Here is a 19836-nt window from a genome sequence, read left to right on the forward strand (position 1 = left end):
AAAGTACCTCTAAAATACCTTGAGCTGAGTCAAATTCTTAACAATCAGAGTGGGAATAAAAAGCTGCAGAATCATACAAATCATTCTATGTATGATTATATAATACTGTATATGTTATATACAAATCATTATATATATATAAAATCCCACCCGAAAGAATGGAAAGCAATAAATGACTGGTCGACTTTGACTTGTCACTTCTACCTAGATCCTAAGAAAAGAGATATAGACCATGATCTCTGCATACAAGAAATTTACAACTTACTGCTATTAATTAAATGAATGACAATGGTAACAGTCTTCCAAAATATATTTCAATATTGTGGGGCATTTAAAAATCTCTCTGTATGTAATACATAACTAAGTGGGGATAAATTTAAATTAGGCTTCTTCACTATGAGTTGGACCTAAATGGTTTTTTATGTGAGACATATTAGATAAATGTGTTATCATATTTTTTCCTTTGCTAAGTCACTTTGTACATAATATTTTACTTGCATTTATAGGTATTTATAACTTACCTCCAATATGCATTGGATATATAGTTGGTGGTTTAATTATGAAGAAGTTCAAGATTACTGTCATACAAGCTGCCCACATAGGATGTTGGTTATCTTTAATTGAGTACCTTCTCTATTTTTTGTGTTTTCTCATGATCTGTGATAATTCTTCAGTTGCTGGCATAACCACCTCTTATGAAGGGTATGTTGTTTTCTAATGAATGTCATACTCTGTCAAAAGTTAATAACATATTTTCTACAGTGATTACTCATGACCAGATTATTTGCTAATTGGAGTTAATGGCAGGAATTTGTGGTCTTTCTCCATCTTATTAAAGAGGTTGGGAATATATCACAGAGTTAGTGAGCTTATGATTGCGTGTGTGTGTGTGTGTGTGTGTGTGTGTGTGTGTGTGTGTTTGTCTTTGTGATATCCTAGTAGATAGTAAAATGAATATCACAGAAACTGGTTATGGTTTTAGGTTGTATTAGGATGTGTTATTCATACATTTTATACAACCATAAATAGGTAAAATTAAGAGTTGACTATACAGTCTCAATCACCTTTATATGGTTCCACGATGGGCTTAAATTTAATGTAACTGAATCCTAATACATGATATATCGATGCTTATATAAATTTATATATTTTATTTGTATAGGTATATCTATATTGTTGAATGGTTTTAGATTTGCATTTTGAGGGTTACCTGGGTTCACAGGAAGGTTTTGCATAGTGATATGAATTTTTAAAAGTAATTTGTAGGACATATCTAGATAATGGAGTGATTAGCTGAAATGAAGAGCATCCTAAAATGATCCCTTTAAAATTACCAAGGACTATACAATTGGAATAATATTAAATATATAATCATAAAAGTAATTTTATATATTATCTTATTTGAGTCTTGCAAATTCCATTTAAGATAGCTGTTGTTATTTCCATTTTACAGATGAAGAATTGAGATTCAGAGAGATTAAATGACAAAGGGGGTCATGGAAAACCTCTTCAACTCCATCAATATATAAAAATAGAATTTAAAATTGGTAAAATCTTAAAGATTATCTCCATCTCCAATTATCCTGATTCCCAGAGCAAATATGTAAAAAGGCATAATCTAGTCATGAGTCAGGACTTTAATTCAGTTTCTAGACTCCCATGCTAGCGTTCTTTTCATCATATTACATTGAACATAAGAAAAGTAATCTTGTTAGACCTTTAGATCTGTTTTTAAATCGAAGTATAGTTGATTTACAATGTGTTAGTTTCAGGTGTACAGCAAAGTGATTCAGTTACACACACATATATAAATATATATATATATATATATTTCTTTTTCAGATTCTTTTCCATTATAGGTTATTACAAGATATTGAATATAATTCCCTGTGCTATACAGTAGTTCTTGTTGTTTATTTTATATAAACTATTCATTTTTTATACAATTCTATTTATTTTTTTATAGTGTATATCTGTTAATCTCAAACTCCTAATTTATCCCTCCCTTCTTTCCACTTTGGTAACCATAAATTTGTTTTCTTCACCTGTGAGTCTGTTTTGTAAATAAGTTCATTTGTATCATTTTGTTTAGATGCCACCTAAGTGATATCATATGATATTTGTCTTTCTCTGTGTTAGACCCTTTTAAAAAAAACTTTTTCCCTGGTTTTATTGAGATATAATCGACAAAAAACATCATGTAGGTTTAAGGTGTATAATCTGATGATTTGATACATTATATATTGCAAAATGATTATCACAATAAGGTTAGTTAACACATCCATCACCTCACATATTTACAGTTTTGTGTGTATGGTAACTTTTAAGATCCACTCTCTTGGGAACTTTAAAACATACAGTATTGTTAACCATAGTCACTAGGATGTACATCGTATCCCCAGAACTTATTCACCTCGTCTCTGTAAGCTTGTCCCTTTGACCACCTTTCCCCATTCCTTTTCCTACCTCGCAGCAACCACCAATCTACTGTTTCCATGAGTTCAGTTTTTTTAGATTCCACAAATAAGTGAGACCATATAACGTTTTTCTTTCTCTTTCTGACTTACTTCACTTTGCATAAAGCCCTCAAGCCTCATCCATATTGTTGCAAATGGCAGGATTTCCTTCTTTTTGTACGGTGGGTGATATTCCATTTTGTGTGTGTGTGTGTGTGTGTACATGTACCACATTTTCTTTATCCATTCATCTGTCAATGCACACATAGGTTATTTCCATGTCTTGGTTATTATTATGAATAATGCTTCAATGAACACAGGAATAGAGATATCTCTTCAATCGTCTATTTTCATTCCTTTGGATAAATACCCAGAAGTGGAATTGCTGGATCATATGGTAGTTCTGTTTTTAATTTCTTGAGGACACTCCATACTGTTTTCCACAGTGGCTCTATCAATTTACATTCCCACCAAAGGTGCACAAGTTTTCCCTTTTCTCTACATTCTTGCCAGCATGTGTTATCTCTTTCCTTTTGATAACAGACATCCCCTTAAACATCCTAATAGGTGTAAGGTGATATCTCATTGTGGTTTTGATCTGCATTTCCCTGATAATTAGTGATGTTGAGCACCTTTTCATTTACCTGTTAGGCTGTTTGTATGTCTTCTTTGGAAAAAATGTCTATTCAGGTCCTCTGCCCATTTCTAAATTAGATCATTTGGTTTTTGTTATTGAGTTGTATAAGTTCTTTATATTTTGGAAATTAACCTCTTATCAGATATATGATTTGCAACTATTTTCTCCCATTTCATAGGTTGCCTTTTCATTTCGTTGATGGTTTCACTTTCTGTGCAGCAGCTTTTTAGTTTGACGTCATCCCACTCATTTATTTTTCCTTTTGTTACTTGTGCTTTTGTTGTCAAATCCAAAAAACTCATTGCCAATACTGGAGTCAAGGAGCTTACCCTTTATGTTTTCTTCTAGGAGTTTCATGGTTTCTGGTCTTAAATTTAAATCTTAATCAATTTGAGTTGATTTTTATGTATGGTGTAAGATAAGGATCCAGTTTCATTCTTCTGCATGTGGCTGTCTGGTTTTCCCACCACCATTTATGAAGAGACTTTCCCAACCCTATTGTATATATTCCTGGCTCCTTTGTTGTAAATTAATTGACATACATGCATAGGTTTTTTTCTGGGCTTTCTGTTCTGTTCCATTGATCTATGTGACTGTTTTTATGCCAATACCATACTCTTTTAATTACAATAGCTTTGTAATATGGTTTGAAATGAGGAAGTGTGATATTTACACCTTTATTCTTTTTTCTCAAGATTCCTTTGACTATTCAGGGTCTTTGTGGCTGTAGGATGGGCTCTGTGGCTGCCCAGGCTCTCTGGCCAGGCATTCTGGATGGGTGGGACTGGAGGCTATACTTAGCAGTTGGGTGGAGCTCCATGGCCAGGGTGGCACATTGACTGGGAACCCAAACCAGGCAGAACTGCCAACCGAGCTCTCTGGCCAGATGGGGTCACCACTCAGCTCTGCAGATGGGCAGAGGCACTAGCTGGGATCCCTGCTTGGGCACTGCTGCAAGCAGGAATTCAGTTTACCAAGATCTGACTGCTGGTTGCTGTAAGTCCTTCCCCCTCTCCTTCTTCAGTGGTCAAACCCCCCAGATTCTCCCAGTGATCCCCTGTGGAAAGATCTGAGTGGGCCTCCTGGAGAGCATTCAACAATCTGGGGGCACTGGGCTTTCTTTTCCCACTGGAGAAACCATAGGCTTAGGGGGACTTGTCTTGATGTGGTGTTGTGCTAGCCAGGGGGAGGGGCAATCTGCTCAGAGTGTTATTGCTCCTGTTATCCTTCTAATGTCATCCTTCTCAGTCTCTGTGGCTCAGGAGGTGCTTCAGCCTCACAACTGTGTTCTGGGATTTTCACAGTGGTGTCTTGTTTATGGATAGCTGCTAATTGGTCTTCTTGATGATCACTGAACACTTTTTATACTAGAAGAATATATTTGTCTACTCAAGTAGTTGTTTCTGGAGCTAAGTGTATTATATACATTATAAATTGCACTTACAGACTTTGCTCTTACAGATTTTGAGCCCTTGAGATTGTTTTTATAAAATATGATCTCTCTTGTTATTTTCCACCATGTGGACCAACACTGGGATTTGTTCATCTTCATTTTTGAGTTCTAATTAATACCTGGAAAAATACTTTCTGTGTAGTAGGTGTTCAGGTAATGCTTGTTTATTGGCTTTTGTTTACCTGAAAGAAATCATTGAAAAACTGGCTGTGGTCACCAAAGTAAGGTGTATTTTCTTGCAGAGTTATAGTATCCAAGCCATACATTGACAGTTGGAAGATTTATGCTTCTATTTTGGGAAGTAGAAGAAATATAATTGGGAACTGAGCTGAAAAGAAAAAGAAAATGCTCTAATATTCTTTCAACATCCATGGCATTATTTTAAATCATTTCAGAGTGCAACAAGATTTACATGTGGGAAATGGCATCCTTGCTGACTGCAACATGGATTGTAACTGTCCAACTAAAATATGGGACCCTGTATGTGGAAATGATGGTTTGTCATACATGTCAGCTTGTCTTGCAGGTTGTGAGACATCCTCTGGAACAGGAATAAACATGGTAACACATCTTATTGGCCTTTTATACAGAACTTTTGTTTTATGCACTGCATTGGCACATTCCAACTATGAACTGGGTCCATATTTGACAAAAGTAAAATTAAAGTCTTTCCTCAAAACAAAATTATAATTTTTTTTGTGGAAAAAATAAGTTAATTTCTATGTGCTCACTTAATTTATCTTTTACTTCCTAGATCTTATTTGAATTCTTCTGCATGTCTGAGCTCTGATCTTTAATTTCATAACAGTTGACATTATTACTTAATGTCATTTAAAAATACTCTAGACTGAAAAAAAATACTCTAGACTGAGATAAAGTAGGCAGTTTTGCTCTCAATTATCCAGTCAATCTCTTTGTTGGGTTTTTTTTTCTTTTTTCCTGTGTATATGTACACATGTACTTTCTGTGTTTTTACATCGTGACAGCTTTTTAAGAAGATAGAATTGGGCATGTTTTCTTGCCTAAAAAATGTAACTTATAATGTTGGTTGGTGATCAAAATAAAATACAAATTTTGATTTTTTTATTTTATTGCTGGGTCAAAACATATACAAAATTCTAACGTTTATAATGGTTATTTATTCATTTATTTAAAACATCTTTATTGGAGTATAATTGCTTTACAATGGTGTGTTAGTTTCTGCTTTATAACAAAGTGAATCAGTTATACATATACATATGTCCCCATATCTCTTCCCTCTTGCGTCTCCCTCCCTCTCACCCTCCCTGTCCCAAGCACCAAGCTGATCTCCCTGTGCTATGCGGCTGCTTCTCACTAGCTATCTATTTTACATTTGGTAGTCTATGTACGTCCATGCCACTCTCTCACTTTGTCCCAGCTTACCCTTCCCCCTCCCCATATCCTCAAGAACATTCTCTAGTAGGTCTGTGTCTTTATTCCCGTCTTGCCCATAGGTTCTTCAGGACCATTTTTTTTCTTTATTCCATATATATGTGTTAGCGTACGGTATTTGTTTTTCTCTTTCTGACTTACTTCACTCTGTATGACAGACTCTAAGTCCATCCACCTCACTACAGATAACTCAATTTCGTTTCTTTTTATGGCTGAGTAATATTCCATTATATATATGTGCCACATCTTCTTTATCCATTCATCTGTTGTTGGAAACTTAGGTTGCTTCCATGTCATGGCTATTGTAAATAGAGCTGCAATGAACATTTTGGTGCATGACTCTTTTTGAATTATGGTTTTCTCAGGGTATATGCCCAGTAGTGGGATTGCTGGGTCGAATGGTAGTTGTATTTTTAGTCTTTTAAGGAACCTCCATACTGTACTCCATAGTGGCTGTATCAATTTACATTCCCACCAACAGTGCAAGAGGGTTCCATTTCTCCACACCCTCTCCAGCATTTATTGTTTGTAGATTTTTGATGATGGCCATTCTGACCGGTGTGAGATTATATCTCATTGTAGTTTTGATTTGCATTTCTCTAATGATTAATGATGTTGAGCATTCTTTCATGTCTTTGTGGCAATCTGTATATCTCCTTTGGAGAAATGTCTATTTAGGTCTTCTGCCGATTTCTGATTTGGGTTGTTTGTTTCTTTGATATTGAGCTGCATGAGCTGCTTGTAAATTTTGGAGATTAATCCTTTGTCAGTTGCTTCATTTGCATATATTTTCTCCCATTCTGAGGGTTGTCTTTTCGTCTTGTGTATGGTTTCCTTTGCTGTGCTAAAGCTTTTAAGTTTCATTATGTCCCATTTGTTTATTTTTGTTTTTATTTCCATCTCTCTAGGAGGTGGGTCAAAAAGGATCTTGCTGTGATTTATGTCATAGAGTGTTCTGCCTATGCTTTCCTCTAAGATTTGATAATGTCTGGCCTTATATTTAGGTCTTTAATCCATTTTGAGTTTATAATTGTGTATGGTGTTAGGGAGTGTTCTAATTTCATTCTTTTACATGTAGCTGTCCAGTTATCCCAGCACCACTTATTGAAGAGGCTGTCTTTTCTCCACTGTATATTCTTGCCTCCTTTATCAAAGATAAGGTGACCATATGTGCGTGGGTTTATCTTTGGGCTTTCTATCCTGTTCCACTGATCTATATTTATGTTTTTGTGCCACTACAATATTGTCTTGATTACTGTAGCTTTGTAGTATAGTCTGAAGTCAGGGAGCCTGATTCCTCCAGCTCCTTTTTTCTTTCTCAAGATTCCTTTGTTTATTCGGAGATTTTTGTGTTTCCAAACAAATTGTGAAATGTTTTGTTCTGTGAAAAATGCCAGTGGTAGTTTCATAGGGATTGCATTGAATCTGTAGATTGCTTTGGGTAGTATAGTCATTTTCACAATGTTGATTCTTCCAATCCAAGAACATGGTATATCTCTCCATCTGTTTGTATCATCTTTAATTTCTTTCATCAGTGTCTTATAATTTTCTGCATACAGGTCTCTTGTCTCCTTAGGTAGGTTTATTCCTAGATATTTTATTCTTTTCATTGCAATGGTAAATGGGAGTGTTTTCTTAATTTCACTTTCAGATTTTTCATCATTAGTGTATAGGAATGCAAGAGATTTCTGTGCATTAATTTTGTATCCTGCTACTTTACCAAAGATGCTCGTAGCATCTTTAGGAATCTCTATGTATAGTATCATGTCATCTGCAAACAGTGACAGCTTTACTTCTTCTTTTCCGATTTGGATTCCTTTTATTTCTTTCTCTTCTCTGATTGCTGTGGCTAAAACTTCCAAAACTATGTTGAATAATAGTGGTGAGAGTGGCAACCTTGTCTTGTTCTTGATCTTAGTGGAAATACTTTCAGTTTTTCACCATTGAGGACGATGTTGGCTGTGGGTTTGTCATATATGGCCTTTATTATGTTGAGGAAAGTTCCCTCTGTACCTACTTTCTGGAGGGTTTTTATCATAAATTGGTGTTGACTTTTGTTGAAAGCTTTCTCTGTATCGATTGAGATGATCATATGGTTTTTCTCCTTCAGTTTGTTAATATGGTGTATCACATTGATTGATTTGCATATATTGAAGAATCCTTGCATTCCTGGGATAAACCCCACTTGATCATGGTATGTGATCCTTTTAATGTGCTGCTGGATTCTGTTTGCTAGTATTTTGTTGAGGATTTTTGCATCTATGTTCACCAGTGATATTGGTCTGTAGTTTTCTTTCTTTGTGACATCTTTGTCTGGTTTTGGTATCAGGGTGATGGTGGCCTCGTAGAATGAGTTTGGGAATGTTCCTCCCTCTGCTATATTTTGGAAGAGTTTGAGAAGGATAGGTGTTAGCTCTTCTGTAAATGTTTGATAGAATTCATCTGTGAAGCCATCTGGTCCTGGGCTTTTGTTTATTGGAAGAATTTTAATCACAGTTTCAATTTCAGTGCTTGTGATTGGTCTGTTCATATTTTCTATTTCTTCCTGGTTCAGTCTTGGCAGGTTATACCTTTCTAAGAATTTGTCCATTTCTTCCAGGTTGTCCAGTTTATTGGCATAGAGTTGCTTGTAGTAATCTCTCATGATCTTTTGTATTTCTGCAGTGTCAGTTGTTACTTCTCCTTTTTCATTTCTAATTCTATTGATTTGAGTCTTCTCCCCTTTTTTCTTGATGAGTCTGGCTAATGGTTTATCAATTTTGTTTATCTTCTCAAAGAACCAGCTTTTAGTTTTATTGATCTTTGCTATCGTTTCCTTCATTTCTTTTTCATTTATTTCTGATCTGATCTTTATGATTTCTTTCCTTCTGCTAACTCTGGGTATTTTTTGTTCTTCTTTCTCTGTTTGCTTTAGGTGTAAGGTTAGGTTGTTTATTTGAGATGTTTCTTGTTTCTTAAGGTAGGATTGTATTGCTATAAACTTCCCTCTTAGAACTGCTTTTGCTGCATCCCATAGGTTTTGGGTCATTCTGTTTTCATTGTCATTTGTTTCTAGGTATTTTTTGATTTCCTTGTTGATTTCTTCAGTGATCTCTTGGTTATTAAGTAGAGTATTGTTTAGCCTCCATGTGTTTGTATTTTTTACAGATTTTTTCCTGTAATTGCTATCTAGTCTCGTAGCGTTGTGGTCAGAAAAGATACTTGATACGATTTCAATTGTCTTAAGTTTGCCAAGGCTTGATTTGTGACCCAAGATATGATCTATCCTGCAGAATGTTCCATGAGCACTTGAGAAGAATGTGTATTTTGTTGTTTTTGGATGGAATGTCCTATAAATATCAATTATCTCCATCTTGTTTAATGTATCATTTAAACCTTGTGTTTCCTTATTCATTTTCATTTTGTATGATCTGTCCATTGGTGCAAGTAGGGTGTTAAAGTCCCCTACTATGATTGTGTTACTGTCAATTTCCCCTTTTATGGCTGTTAGCATTTGCCTTATGTATTGAGGTGCTCCTATTTTGGGTGCATAAATATTTACAATTGTTACATCTTCTTCTTGGATTGATCCCTTGATCATTATGTAGTGTCCTTCTTTGTCTCTTGTAATAGTGTTTATTTTAATGTCTATTTTGTCTGATATGAGAATTGCTATTCCAGCTTTCTTTTGATTTCCATTTGCATGGAATATCTTTTTCCATCCCCTTACTTTCAGTCTGTATGTGTCCCTAGGTCTGAAGTGGGTCTCTTGTAGACAGCATATATACAGGTCTTGTTTTTGTATCCATTCAGCCAGTCTGTGTCTTTTGGTTGGAGCATTTAATCCATTTACATTTAAGTTAATTATCGATATGTATGTTCCTATTCCCATTTTCTTAATTGTTTTGGGTTTGTTATTGTAGGTCTTTTGTGTCTGTCCCCAGCGGCTAAGGTTTGTTCAGTGGGTTGTGTAGGGTTCCTGGTGGAGGGGAATAGTGCCTGTGTTCTGGTGGATGAGGCTGGATCTTGTCTTTCTGATGGGTAGGTCCACGTCTGGTGTGTGTTTTGGGGTGTCTGTGGCCTTATTATGATTTTAGGCAGCCTCTCTGCTAATGGATGGGGTTGTGTTCCTGTCCTGCTAGTTGTTTGGCATAGGGTGTACAGCACTGTAGCTTGCTGGTCGTTCAGTGAAGCTGGGTCTTGGCGTTGACATGGAGATCTCCTGGAGATTTTCACCGTTTGATATTTCTTAGAGCTGGGAGGTCTCTTGTGGACCAGTGTCCTGAACTTGGCACTCCTACCTCAGAGGCACAGCCCTGACACCTGGCTGGAGCACCAGGATCCTGTCATCCACACAGCTCAGAATAAATGGGAGAAAAAAATAGAAAGTAGAAGATAAAATAAAATAAAGTAACATAAAATAAAATAAAGTTATTTAAATAAAAAATACTTATAAAAAAAGTTTTTAAGTCATAAAAAGTAAAAAAAAAAAAGAAAGAAAGAAGAGAGCAACCAAACCAAAAACCAAATACACCAATGATAACAAGTGCTAAAAACCATACTTAAAAAAAAAAACAAAAAACGGACAGACAGAACCATAGGAGAAATGGTAAAATCAAAGCTATAGAGACAAAATCACACACAGAAGCATACACATACACACTCAACAAAATAGAAAAAGGGTTAAATATATATATATATATATATATATATATATATATATATCATTGCTCCCAAGGTCCACCTCCTCAATTTTGGGATGATTCATTGTCTATTCATGTATTCCACAGAGGCAGGTACATCAAGTTGATTGTGGAGCTTTAATCCGCTGCATCTGAGGCTGCTGGGAGAGATTTCCCTTTCTCTTCTTTGTTCGCACAGCTCCCAGGGGCTCAGCTTTGGATTTGGCCCCGCCCCTGCGAGTAGGTCGCCGGAGGGCGTCTGTTCTTCACTCAGACAGGATGGGGTTAAAGGAGCAGCTGCTTCGGGGGCTCTGGCTCACTCAGGCCGGAGGAGGAAGGGGTACGGAGTGTGGGTTGAGCCTGCGGCGGCAGAGGCCAGCGTGACGTTGTACCAGCCTGAGGTGGGCCGTGCATTCTCCTGGCGGAGTTGTCCCTGGATCCCGGGACCCTGGCAGTGGCGGGCTGCATAGGCTTTCGGGAGGGGAGGTGTGGAGAGTGACCTGTGCTTGCACAGAGGCTTCTTGGTGGCGGCAGCAGCAGCCTTAGCGTCTCATGCCCGTCTCTGGGGTCCACGCTTTTAGCTGCGGCTCGCGCCCGTCTCTGGAGCTCCTTTAAGCAGCGCTCTTAATCCCCTCTCCTCGCGCACCGGGAAACAAAGAGCGAAGAAAAAGTCTCTTGTCTCTTCGGAAGCTCCAGACTTTTCCCGGGCTCCCTCCCTGCTAGCCGTGTTGCACTAACCCCCTTCAGGCCGTGTTCACACGGCCAACCCCAGTCCTCTCCCTGGGATCCGACCTCTGCAGCCCGAGCCTCAGCTCCCAGCCCCACCCACCCCAGCGGGTGAGCAGACAAGCCTCTCCGGCTGGTGAGTGCCGGTCGGCACCGATCCTCTATGCCGGAACCTCTCCGCTTTGTCCTCTGCACCCCTGTTGCTGTGCTCTCCTCTGCGGCTCCGAAGCTTTCCCCCTCTGCCACCGGCAGTGTCCGCCCGCGAAGGGGCTTCTAGTGTGTGGAAACCTTTCCTCCTTCACAGCTCTCTCCCACTGGTGCAGGTCCCGTCCCTATTCTTTTGTCTCTGTTTTTACTTTTGCCCTACCCAGCTACGTGGGGGAGTTACTTGCCTTTTGGGAGGTCTGAGGTCTTCTGCCAGCGTTCAGTAGGCGTTCTGTAGGAGCTGTTCCACATGTAGATATATTTCTGATGTATTTATGGGGAGGAAGGTGATCTCCACTTCTTACTCTTCTGCCATCTTGAAGCTCCACCTTCCAAATTTTGATTCTTATTGAAACCTGGGAACATAAGAATTCAAAAAGGGTTGACTTTGTTCTGTTTGTGAAATAAACTATATTTTTTGAAATAAAACTTTGTTTATTGGTAAGTAAACATTTCAACTGAGCATTCTGAAACAAATTTTATTTGTCATATTTAGCATGTGGCAAAACAGCATGTGTTTCTAGAAAGCATGACTTTTAGGCAACAGAGCTATTGCAAATGTACTCAAATTTAGAAAGAAATACCCTTTTTCGGAAACCACCTTCTATGTTTTGTCTCACGAGATAATCCTGAGACACAATAAAGGATATGAGAACAAAGGGAATAAACTGTCTATCTTGACCTAATTGGGCATGCAGAAAATATTTGAGATTTGTATTCAAAACTTTCCTTCCTTAAATAGGATAATATATTATTTTTGACAGGTGTTCCAAAATTGTAGCTGCATTCAAACACCAGGAAATTCATCTGCAGTTCTTGGGCTATGTGACAAGGGACAGGACTGTTCCATGATGCTCCAGTACTTTTTAATCTTGTCGGTGGTCAGCAGTTTCATCTATTCTTTATCTGCCATCCCTGGATATATGGTTCTCCTGAGGTACAAGAATTATTTTCTTTATTTAGATTTATTTCTGGTTATTTAGTAAGGGAGCTTTTTCTAAGAAAGCCACTTAAGTCCACAGTATCTAAGAACCTGGTGCTCTATATATACCAGTTATTAAGATTTTCCCATTAAGCATTGTTGAATTTTACCAAATTTTAAAGTTAGCAATAAAAATGTTTATCTGTTGGTATTTCCCTCCCTATCTTTCCTACCTTATTTCTTAGAGTTAAATTAGTGAACCTCTCATTGTTTAACACAAGAAGAGACACATTTACATTTTAGGGTAAACCATATGAAATGATCATTTTCCTAGGTACAGAGTGGTTGCCTAGCTGTCATTTCTTATAGTTCAACCTATAGGACAGCAGAGTTTAAAGCTGTCGGAAGTCTCAGTTTCACCAATTACTACCCACAGGGCAAAAGGCAGGTCAATTGATCTTTCTGAGCTCCTTTTATCTTTAATTAAAAAATGGATATATAATGAATGCTCAACTGTCTTATAAGGCTACTGTGAGACACAAACATTGAAGGGCTTACTGAAAATAGGAAATTGCAGAGCTAGGATTCAGACTTAGGTTTATTACATGTATTTTTCCAATTACAGCAGCTTCATGCCTTGTAAACAATTCTAAACATGCCTAGTAAGCAAAGTGCATTGTTTTCTCTTTTCTTCATCTTGAAGCAGAGTTAAGTTGATCATAATTCTCAGTTCATAGTTTATCCTAGGTGAGGTAAGGTTTCCCTCTTGTTTTATTTCATTTTATTTTAATTTTTTTCATTCCATTCCCCACTTCCTATTACCACCAACATCTATATTAATATGATAGACATATGTTCTTAAATACGTATTTTCCTTTGTAAAATATTAAGTTTTTTGTGTATTGTGTTTTATATTCACACAAATAGTGTTGTGCCATAAATTTGTTTTGGTTCAAAAGGCACATGGATACATAAATTCACCAAGTACTGCTAGTACTTATGAGTTATTCTCATACCATCAATGCATGGGAATTTCTACTTCCTTATAGCCTCACCAACACTTAGAATTATTGAACTTTCTGACTTTGACTCTTCCAATGGGTGTAAAATGGTAGCTCACTGATGTTTTAATATGTGATTTCCTAATTCGATGAGTTTAAGAATTTCTTCAAACTTTTTTCTAGCTATTAATGCTTCTGCTTCAAGATGCTTATTCATTATTTTTGCCCATTTTCATTATAATTCCTATACTTTTCTTGGTGAATTATAGACATTAATGTAATATTGTTTACTCGCTACAATTATCTTTTCCTGGTCTCTCATCTTTCCTTTGAATTTTTTCATAGTATTTTTTATGAAATTAAATCCTAAATTTTGTTGTAGTGAAATCTAACAATTTTCTTGCCTTAGGGTTTGTGTATTGGGGAGTTACATTTCAAAAGGGTTCCCATATTCCTAATTTATAAAAGTATTCCCGTAAATTTTATCCTACCAGCTATACAGCTTTACCTAGTTCTTTAAGTCATCACAAGTCTATCTTTATGTGTGGCTCAAGAGAGAGAGATATTCAGTGTTATTTTTCTCCAGAAAATAAAGTAGCTTTCCCAGCATCATAGCACAAATGAGAGGTCTTTATTCCATTGATTTGTGGTGTCATCTTTATCGTATTTAAAGTTTTTATATAACATGGGCCATTTTCATTCTTATTCTGTTCCACAGTTTATTTGTTCTCATACCAGTGACATTGCATATGTTAATGTCTTATACAGTACCTCTTCCTCACCCACCCAACACTTTCACCTTCACTCTTCCTTTATTCTTTTCTTCCTAAATTGATTTAGCTATCAATGCATGGATCTTTATACTCACATATGAATTTGATTGTATGGATTCTATATATTAATTGGAGAAACTCTGACATCAAATATTTGTGAACATGGAATATTTTTTCATTTATTTAAAATTTCCTTTATAGATACTACACACACACACACACACACACACACACATATAATATGTATATACACACACAAAATGTTACCATGTACAATTGCAAATATATATGTACCCATATATATCCAAGCATACATATATGGACATGTACTTATTTGTAATTTAACATGGTGTTATTTTCTTTTATATTTTCTGGTTGGTTATTGTTGGTTTAGAGGAATGCTGTTGAGTTTTTAAAGTTTACTTTTTATCCAGCAACTTTTCTTATTTTTCTAATAACTTGTTGATTTTGTTAGGTTTTCTATGTAGAAATATGTGCACATATGGAGAGTTTTATCTCTTCACTTCCAAACCTTACACATCTTAGGTTTTAAAAATTTTCTTACAGCATCAGGTTGGACCTCCAAAACTGTGTTAAACTATTTGGTGATAGTGAGTATTCTTGTTCTTTTCTAATTTTAATGGAAACCATGTAAAATTTTTCCATTAAATATGATGCTTGCTATAGATTTTTAGTATGAGTTTTCATCTAGTTTCTGAGTTTTTAATAATAGAATCAGTATTCAACTATCAATATATTTTTCTTCATCTAGGAAAAAATTTACATATAATCTTCCAACTCAGTACTTTTAGTGTAGTGGAAAAAAGTGATAGTTTTTTTCTACATTGAACTGCTTGCATATCTAAGAAAAACCACACTTAATCACAATATATTTTTATATATGATTTGATTTAGATAATAATTTATTTAAAATTATTATATCTATGTTGATAAGTAAAACGTACCTTTTATTTTCTATTCTTTTTTGTTTGTTATTTTTGGAATCTTTCTAGGCCCACAAAATAAATTAATAAATTTTCTATTTTTAAACTTCTGGAACAACTTGCATTAAATATCTGTTTGTTGAAAGTTTTATGAATTCACCTGTAAAACTATTTGTACTTTGGGCTTATTTGGTCAGTGATACTTGGTTATTATTTTCATTTATTTAATGTTAGTGTCTATTCACATTTTCCATATCTGCTTACACCAGTTGTATACTTGTTAGTGTATGGTGTTTATAATATTCTTTTATCATTCTGATATTCTCTGATATATATATATATATATATCAGAGAATATATATATATATATATATATATTTCTTTTTTAAAGAACCAGTTTTGGGCTTTGATAATCTTTATTTCATCTGTTTCTGCTCTTTATTTTATTTATTTAAAAAATTTTTTCCTTTTGGGCTTGCTCTGTTTTTCTTTATTCAACTATTTGAGTTTAACACTTAGATAATTTGCTCATTTTGATTAATGTAAATAAAATCATACATTTCCTTGCAAGTATTGCTTTAGTTATATCTGAACTAGTATTTTCCATGAAGCTTACTTCTAACTCTTTTGTAATATCTTTTATGTTTGCTCCACCACACAAAAATTTATTTATGTGTTATATAATTTCCATATCTATGAGAAATTTCTATAGGTATCCTTTATTATTGTTATTTCATTTTCACGTTCAGAGAATATAATCTGACAGATGTGGGGTTTGGGGGGAAATATTGAGGCTTTCTTTGGGGCATAATGCATGTTCAATTTTTGAGTGTTTCATGTGTTTCTGAAAAGAAAGTGTAACTTCTGCATTTTGGATATACAGTTTCCATATTTCTTGGATTGAAGTTAATCACTGTTATCTAAATTTTGTAGATCTATGCTTGTTTTTGGTCTGCTTAATTCAACAGTTTTTTGAGGATGGATGTTAAAATCTTTTAAAATTGCTGATGTACTTCTTCCTATAATTCTGTCAGTTTTTTAATTTATATATTTGGAGGCTATATTGTAGGATGTAAATGTGTCTTTATCATTATACTTCTATTATTAGCAGCACTTAATTTTCTTCTTTATCTTTTAGTCATTTCTTTCAGGCAATTCTATTTTGTCTCTTATTAAAATTGCAGTACTGGCTTTCTTTTGGTTCACTGCTTCCTGTTACACCTTTTTCCTTCCCTTTCTTTTCAATCTTCAATCTTCTATTTCACTTTATAGACAATATGCTAGATCTGATTTTGTAATTTCAGATTGGTGAGTTTAACCCACTTAGATTTATTGTAATTAATGTGATAGGGCTCTTTTGCCACTTTATTTCATATATTCTATTTATTTGACTTTTTGCTTCTGTTTTTGCTTTCCATTGTATTTATTGGATTTTCTTCTGCTGCTTTAAAAGTCAAATCTTTCCAATGGCTAGCCTGATTATTGAAATTCTTAGCTACATTTCTGTTTTACTTATCAATTTCAAAACTTTTCAGTAATAATATCTACTTTCTATTAAGATGAATACTTAATCATGCTCTCATATCTCTTCATATCTTTACTCTCTTCCTCCAGCTCTTGCCAAGATCACATTGTTGGATTTAACACCTGAATTTTTAGGGATATACTTATGCTTTTCTCTATTTTTGTGGAATCTTCCTGGATCTCCTACCATGATGGTAGAGGGATGCAACATCTATGCTACTCTGCCAGTTTTTAAGAACTATTTTAATTTCTCTCAGCATTTTCCCATAATTTGAATTTTAATTTTTCTTTCTTATTTCTGGATTCTAGAATTAATGTTGTTATCAATGTCAAATAGTGACAGCATTTGGAGAACAGTTTAAACTGTTTACAATTTCTTAGCTATAAGGATTTCATACTTTTGTGAGATCATAAGGTGGTATATTAGAAATAGAGGAGAAAGAAAAATTCTTCAGTGAAATTTAAATGCCCTATTTTCTGTATTAAATGGTAACTATGGGAGCAAGAGGGTCATGCTAGGTCTCCTGGCTTTTCTTACTTCCTTCTCAGTAAAATCCTTGATGCTGTCTAAATAACCTACGTGTTAGATAGATAATGACCAGATCAACTGTATTTCAGTCTATGACGCTGAAGAGTTATTTGAATTGGTAAAATACTTATGCCAGGAAAATGCCAATAATATGATGTTTTTGCTAAAAATGTACTACGTCCTTTTGTGAAGAAAGCTGCTTTCATTTTCTCAGCTTTGAGTTAATCAAAGAAGGGAAGGGAATACAGAGGAACTCTCCAAGTGAATTCTTGGAGCAGGTAGCCATGCTGCTGATGAAGTGAGTGGAGCACAAAAAGTGCCATTGGGGAATTATAGTCTTCATTTCTACTCATAGGAATTTCAGGCAACAGTGAAAACATCAGGGAATTTCTGGAGAGAATGGAGGAATCTATGCCACTCTTGAAAAGATACCAAGTCACTTAAAATATGTTAGCTTTGGATTTTTTTCATCACTTTCCTTTGAAAATTTTTATTCTGGCTTTCTTTTCTCCTTACATTTATTTTTTTAAATTCTTGGCTTTTCTGTATTTTGTTAATAGAAATAATTTAAATACACCTAGGGTTGTACTGTTCTTGTTTTAGGCTAAAGTTTTAACCATCAGAATCAAGAAATACTATTCAAGAAGAGGATACTGGGGTAGAAATCAACTGATATGAAACATTTTCTTCCTTGATAACTTTATGATAGAAATGAATGAGCAAAAAGTGATGGATAAAATGCCAAGGACCAGAGGTGGGGCTCCTGTGAAGGTTATGAACTGGATAATCAGGCCTTGAATAACTAAGACCTGAGCAGGCAGGAAAATTTTCTAAGGCTCAGTGTGTTACTAGCACACAAAGAGTTCTTTTAAGAAACTGTGGTAGATTTTAAATGTCTACTTTTTAAATTTATGAATTCATTTATTTTTTAGGTGTATCAAGCCTGAAGAGAAGTCTCTTGGTGTGGGATTACATGCATTTTGCACAAGGGTATTAGGTAAAAATAGTTATTTTTCCCAACATCACATCAGACCACTATTAAATACTAAGTAGATGAAATCACTCCCTCAGAGTAACAGTCTAGCAAATATCCCTTCTGCTTGTAAACAGCACTTTGTAATTAGTGTGAGAATGAAGAACAAAAAGAAATAGAGAACTTCTCTTTTTTATTTGAAAAAGACCTATCTGACCTTAATTCTACTTTTCATCAATGCAATTTGAAAAGCAAAGGAACAGGAAATGCTTTGTTAAAGTATAATGTGCATGTGATTGGCCCAAAACATTGCAGAAAAAAAATGTAAAGAATCATTAATTCAGTGTTTTTCTCTACTGATGATTTTTATTTTGCATTTATCCTTCCGATTACTTATTTTTTATAATCTAAAAACTTTACAGTAACAGTAACTTCCAGTTTCTAAAAGTAAAATTTAAAGCAATAGATGTATATTTTGTTGAACTTTATTTGTTCTACGAATAAAGTTAAAATGTTTCCAAACAAAATATATCTTCTTCCCTTGCTAATGGATTCTTCTTTCTCCCTTTTAATTGTAGCTGGAATTCCCGCACCTATATATTTTGGAGCTTTAGTGGACTCCACATGTTTACACTGGGGTACTTTGAAATGTGGTGAGTCAGGGGCATGTAGGATATATGATTCCACCAACTTCAGGTAAAGATAATTTTTTAAATTGCTTTCTAAGCATAGGCAGTGTGTAAAACGGTACCATTCATATCTAACATTTTCTTTGTCAAGGGACTAGATTACTTTTGCCTTTGTTTCCAGAATAGATAGTGGTACTGTATCTCCAATTCTTATTTATATACTAGAATTTTATTTCCTCAATATTTTCAAAGTACTTGATAAATATAAGCATGGGTGGCTTTCAAAAGCTTGTTCCTTAAATTGGTTGCAATCAATATATTGTTGAAGGTCATGGCTGTACAAAAGCTGTACAAAAAATGGGGATACTTGAGAGTAATATAATTTAGATTATAATCTAATATAATTTAGATTAGCACTGCTGGCAATCCAAGGTAGATGTATCTATCAAAAAAAGTTAAAACATATTAAAACTTATAAAGATAGTTTTGCATATTGTTAATTATTAATATTTTACTCTCATAAGGAGAGCAGCAGCTAATTGTTTTGCACGTCAACCTAATGAATTAACCTCATGAACTCACTTATGAATTCTAATTTTGTTAAAATGAGTTTTGGGATTTTTTTATCCAGACGATCGAAATTTATTTCCCTCTTCGCTAATCTTTTGTTACTGTTTTTATTTTATCTTTTTACATTGAATAGACTCCTCAACTTAAATTTAATACTGACAGGGATAGCAGTTTTATTTCAATATTTAATAAGAATGCTTCCAAAAATCACCACTAATTATAATATTTACTCCTGTGTTTTCTTAGATGATCTTAATCAGGTTAAGGAAGTTTCTTTCTCCTCTTTTGAGTTTGCTCAGAGTTTTAGTTGTGAATTTGTAAAATATCACTAAATCATTTTTCTGTACGTAATTAGCAGAATATCCAAGATTATTATTATAATTCTATAACAAACTCTATTTGTTAGTTTTTATATCTTTTT

The 19836-nt window shown here is 34.8% G+C and overlaps 1 protein-coding gene across 1 annotated transcript in view; it reads left to right on the forward strand.

The window, feature by feature from the left end:
* SLCO1A2 (solute carrier organic anion transporter family member 1A2) overlaps positions 1 to 18916 on the forward strand; it is a 40584-nt gene extending 21668 nt beyond the window's left edge. The window contains exons 9-13 of the mRNA XM_060165331.1: positions 507 to 702; positions 4942 to 5107; positions 12315 to 12487; positions 18176 to 18240; positions 18795 to 18916. Of these exons, the coding sequence (XP_060021314.1) occupies positions 507 to 702; positions 4942 to 5107; positions 12315 to 12487; positions 18176 to 18240; positions 18795 to 18916 (722 nt within the window). The remainder of the gene's footprint in view (positions 1 to 506; positions 703 to 4941; positions 5108 to 12314; positions 12488 to 18175; positions 18241 to 18794) is intronic.
* Positions 18917 to 19836: the final 920 nt, after the last annotated feature.

Source organism: Lagenorhynchus albirostris, chromosome 11 (genome assembly GCF_949774975.1).
Source record: "Lagenorhynchus albirostris chromosome 11, mLagAlb1.1, whole genome shotgun sequence".
NCBI lineage: Eukaryota > Metazoa > Chordata > Mammalia > Artiodactyla > Delphinidae > Lagenorhynchus > Lagenorhynchus albirostris.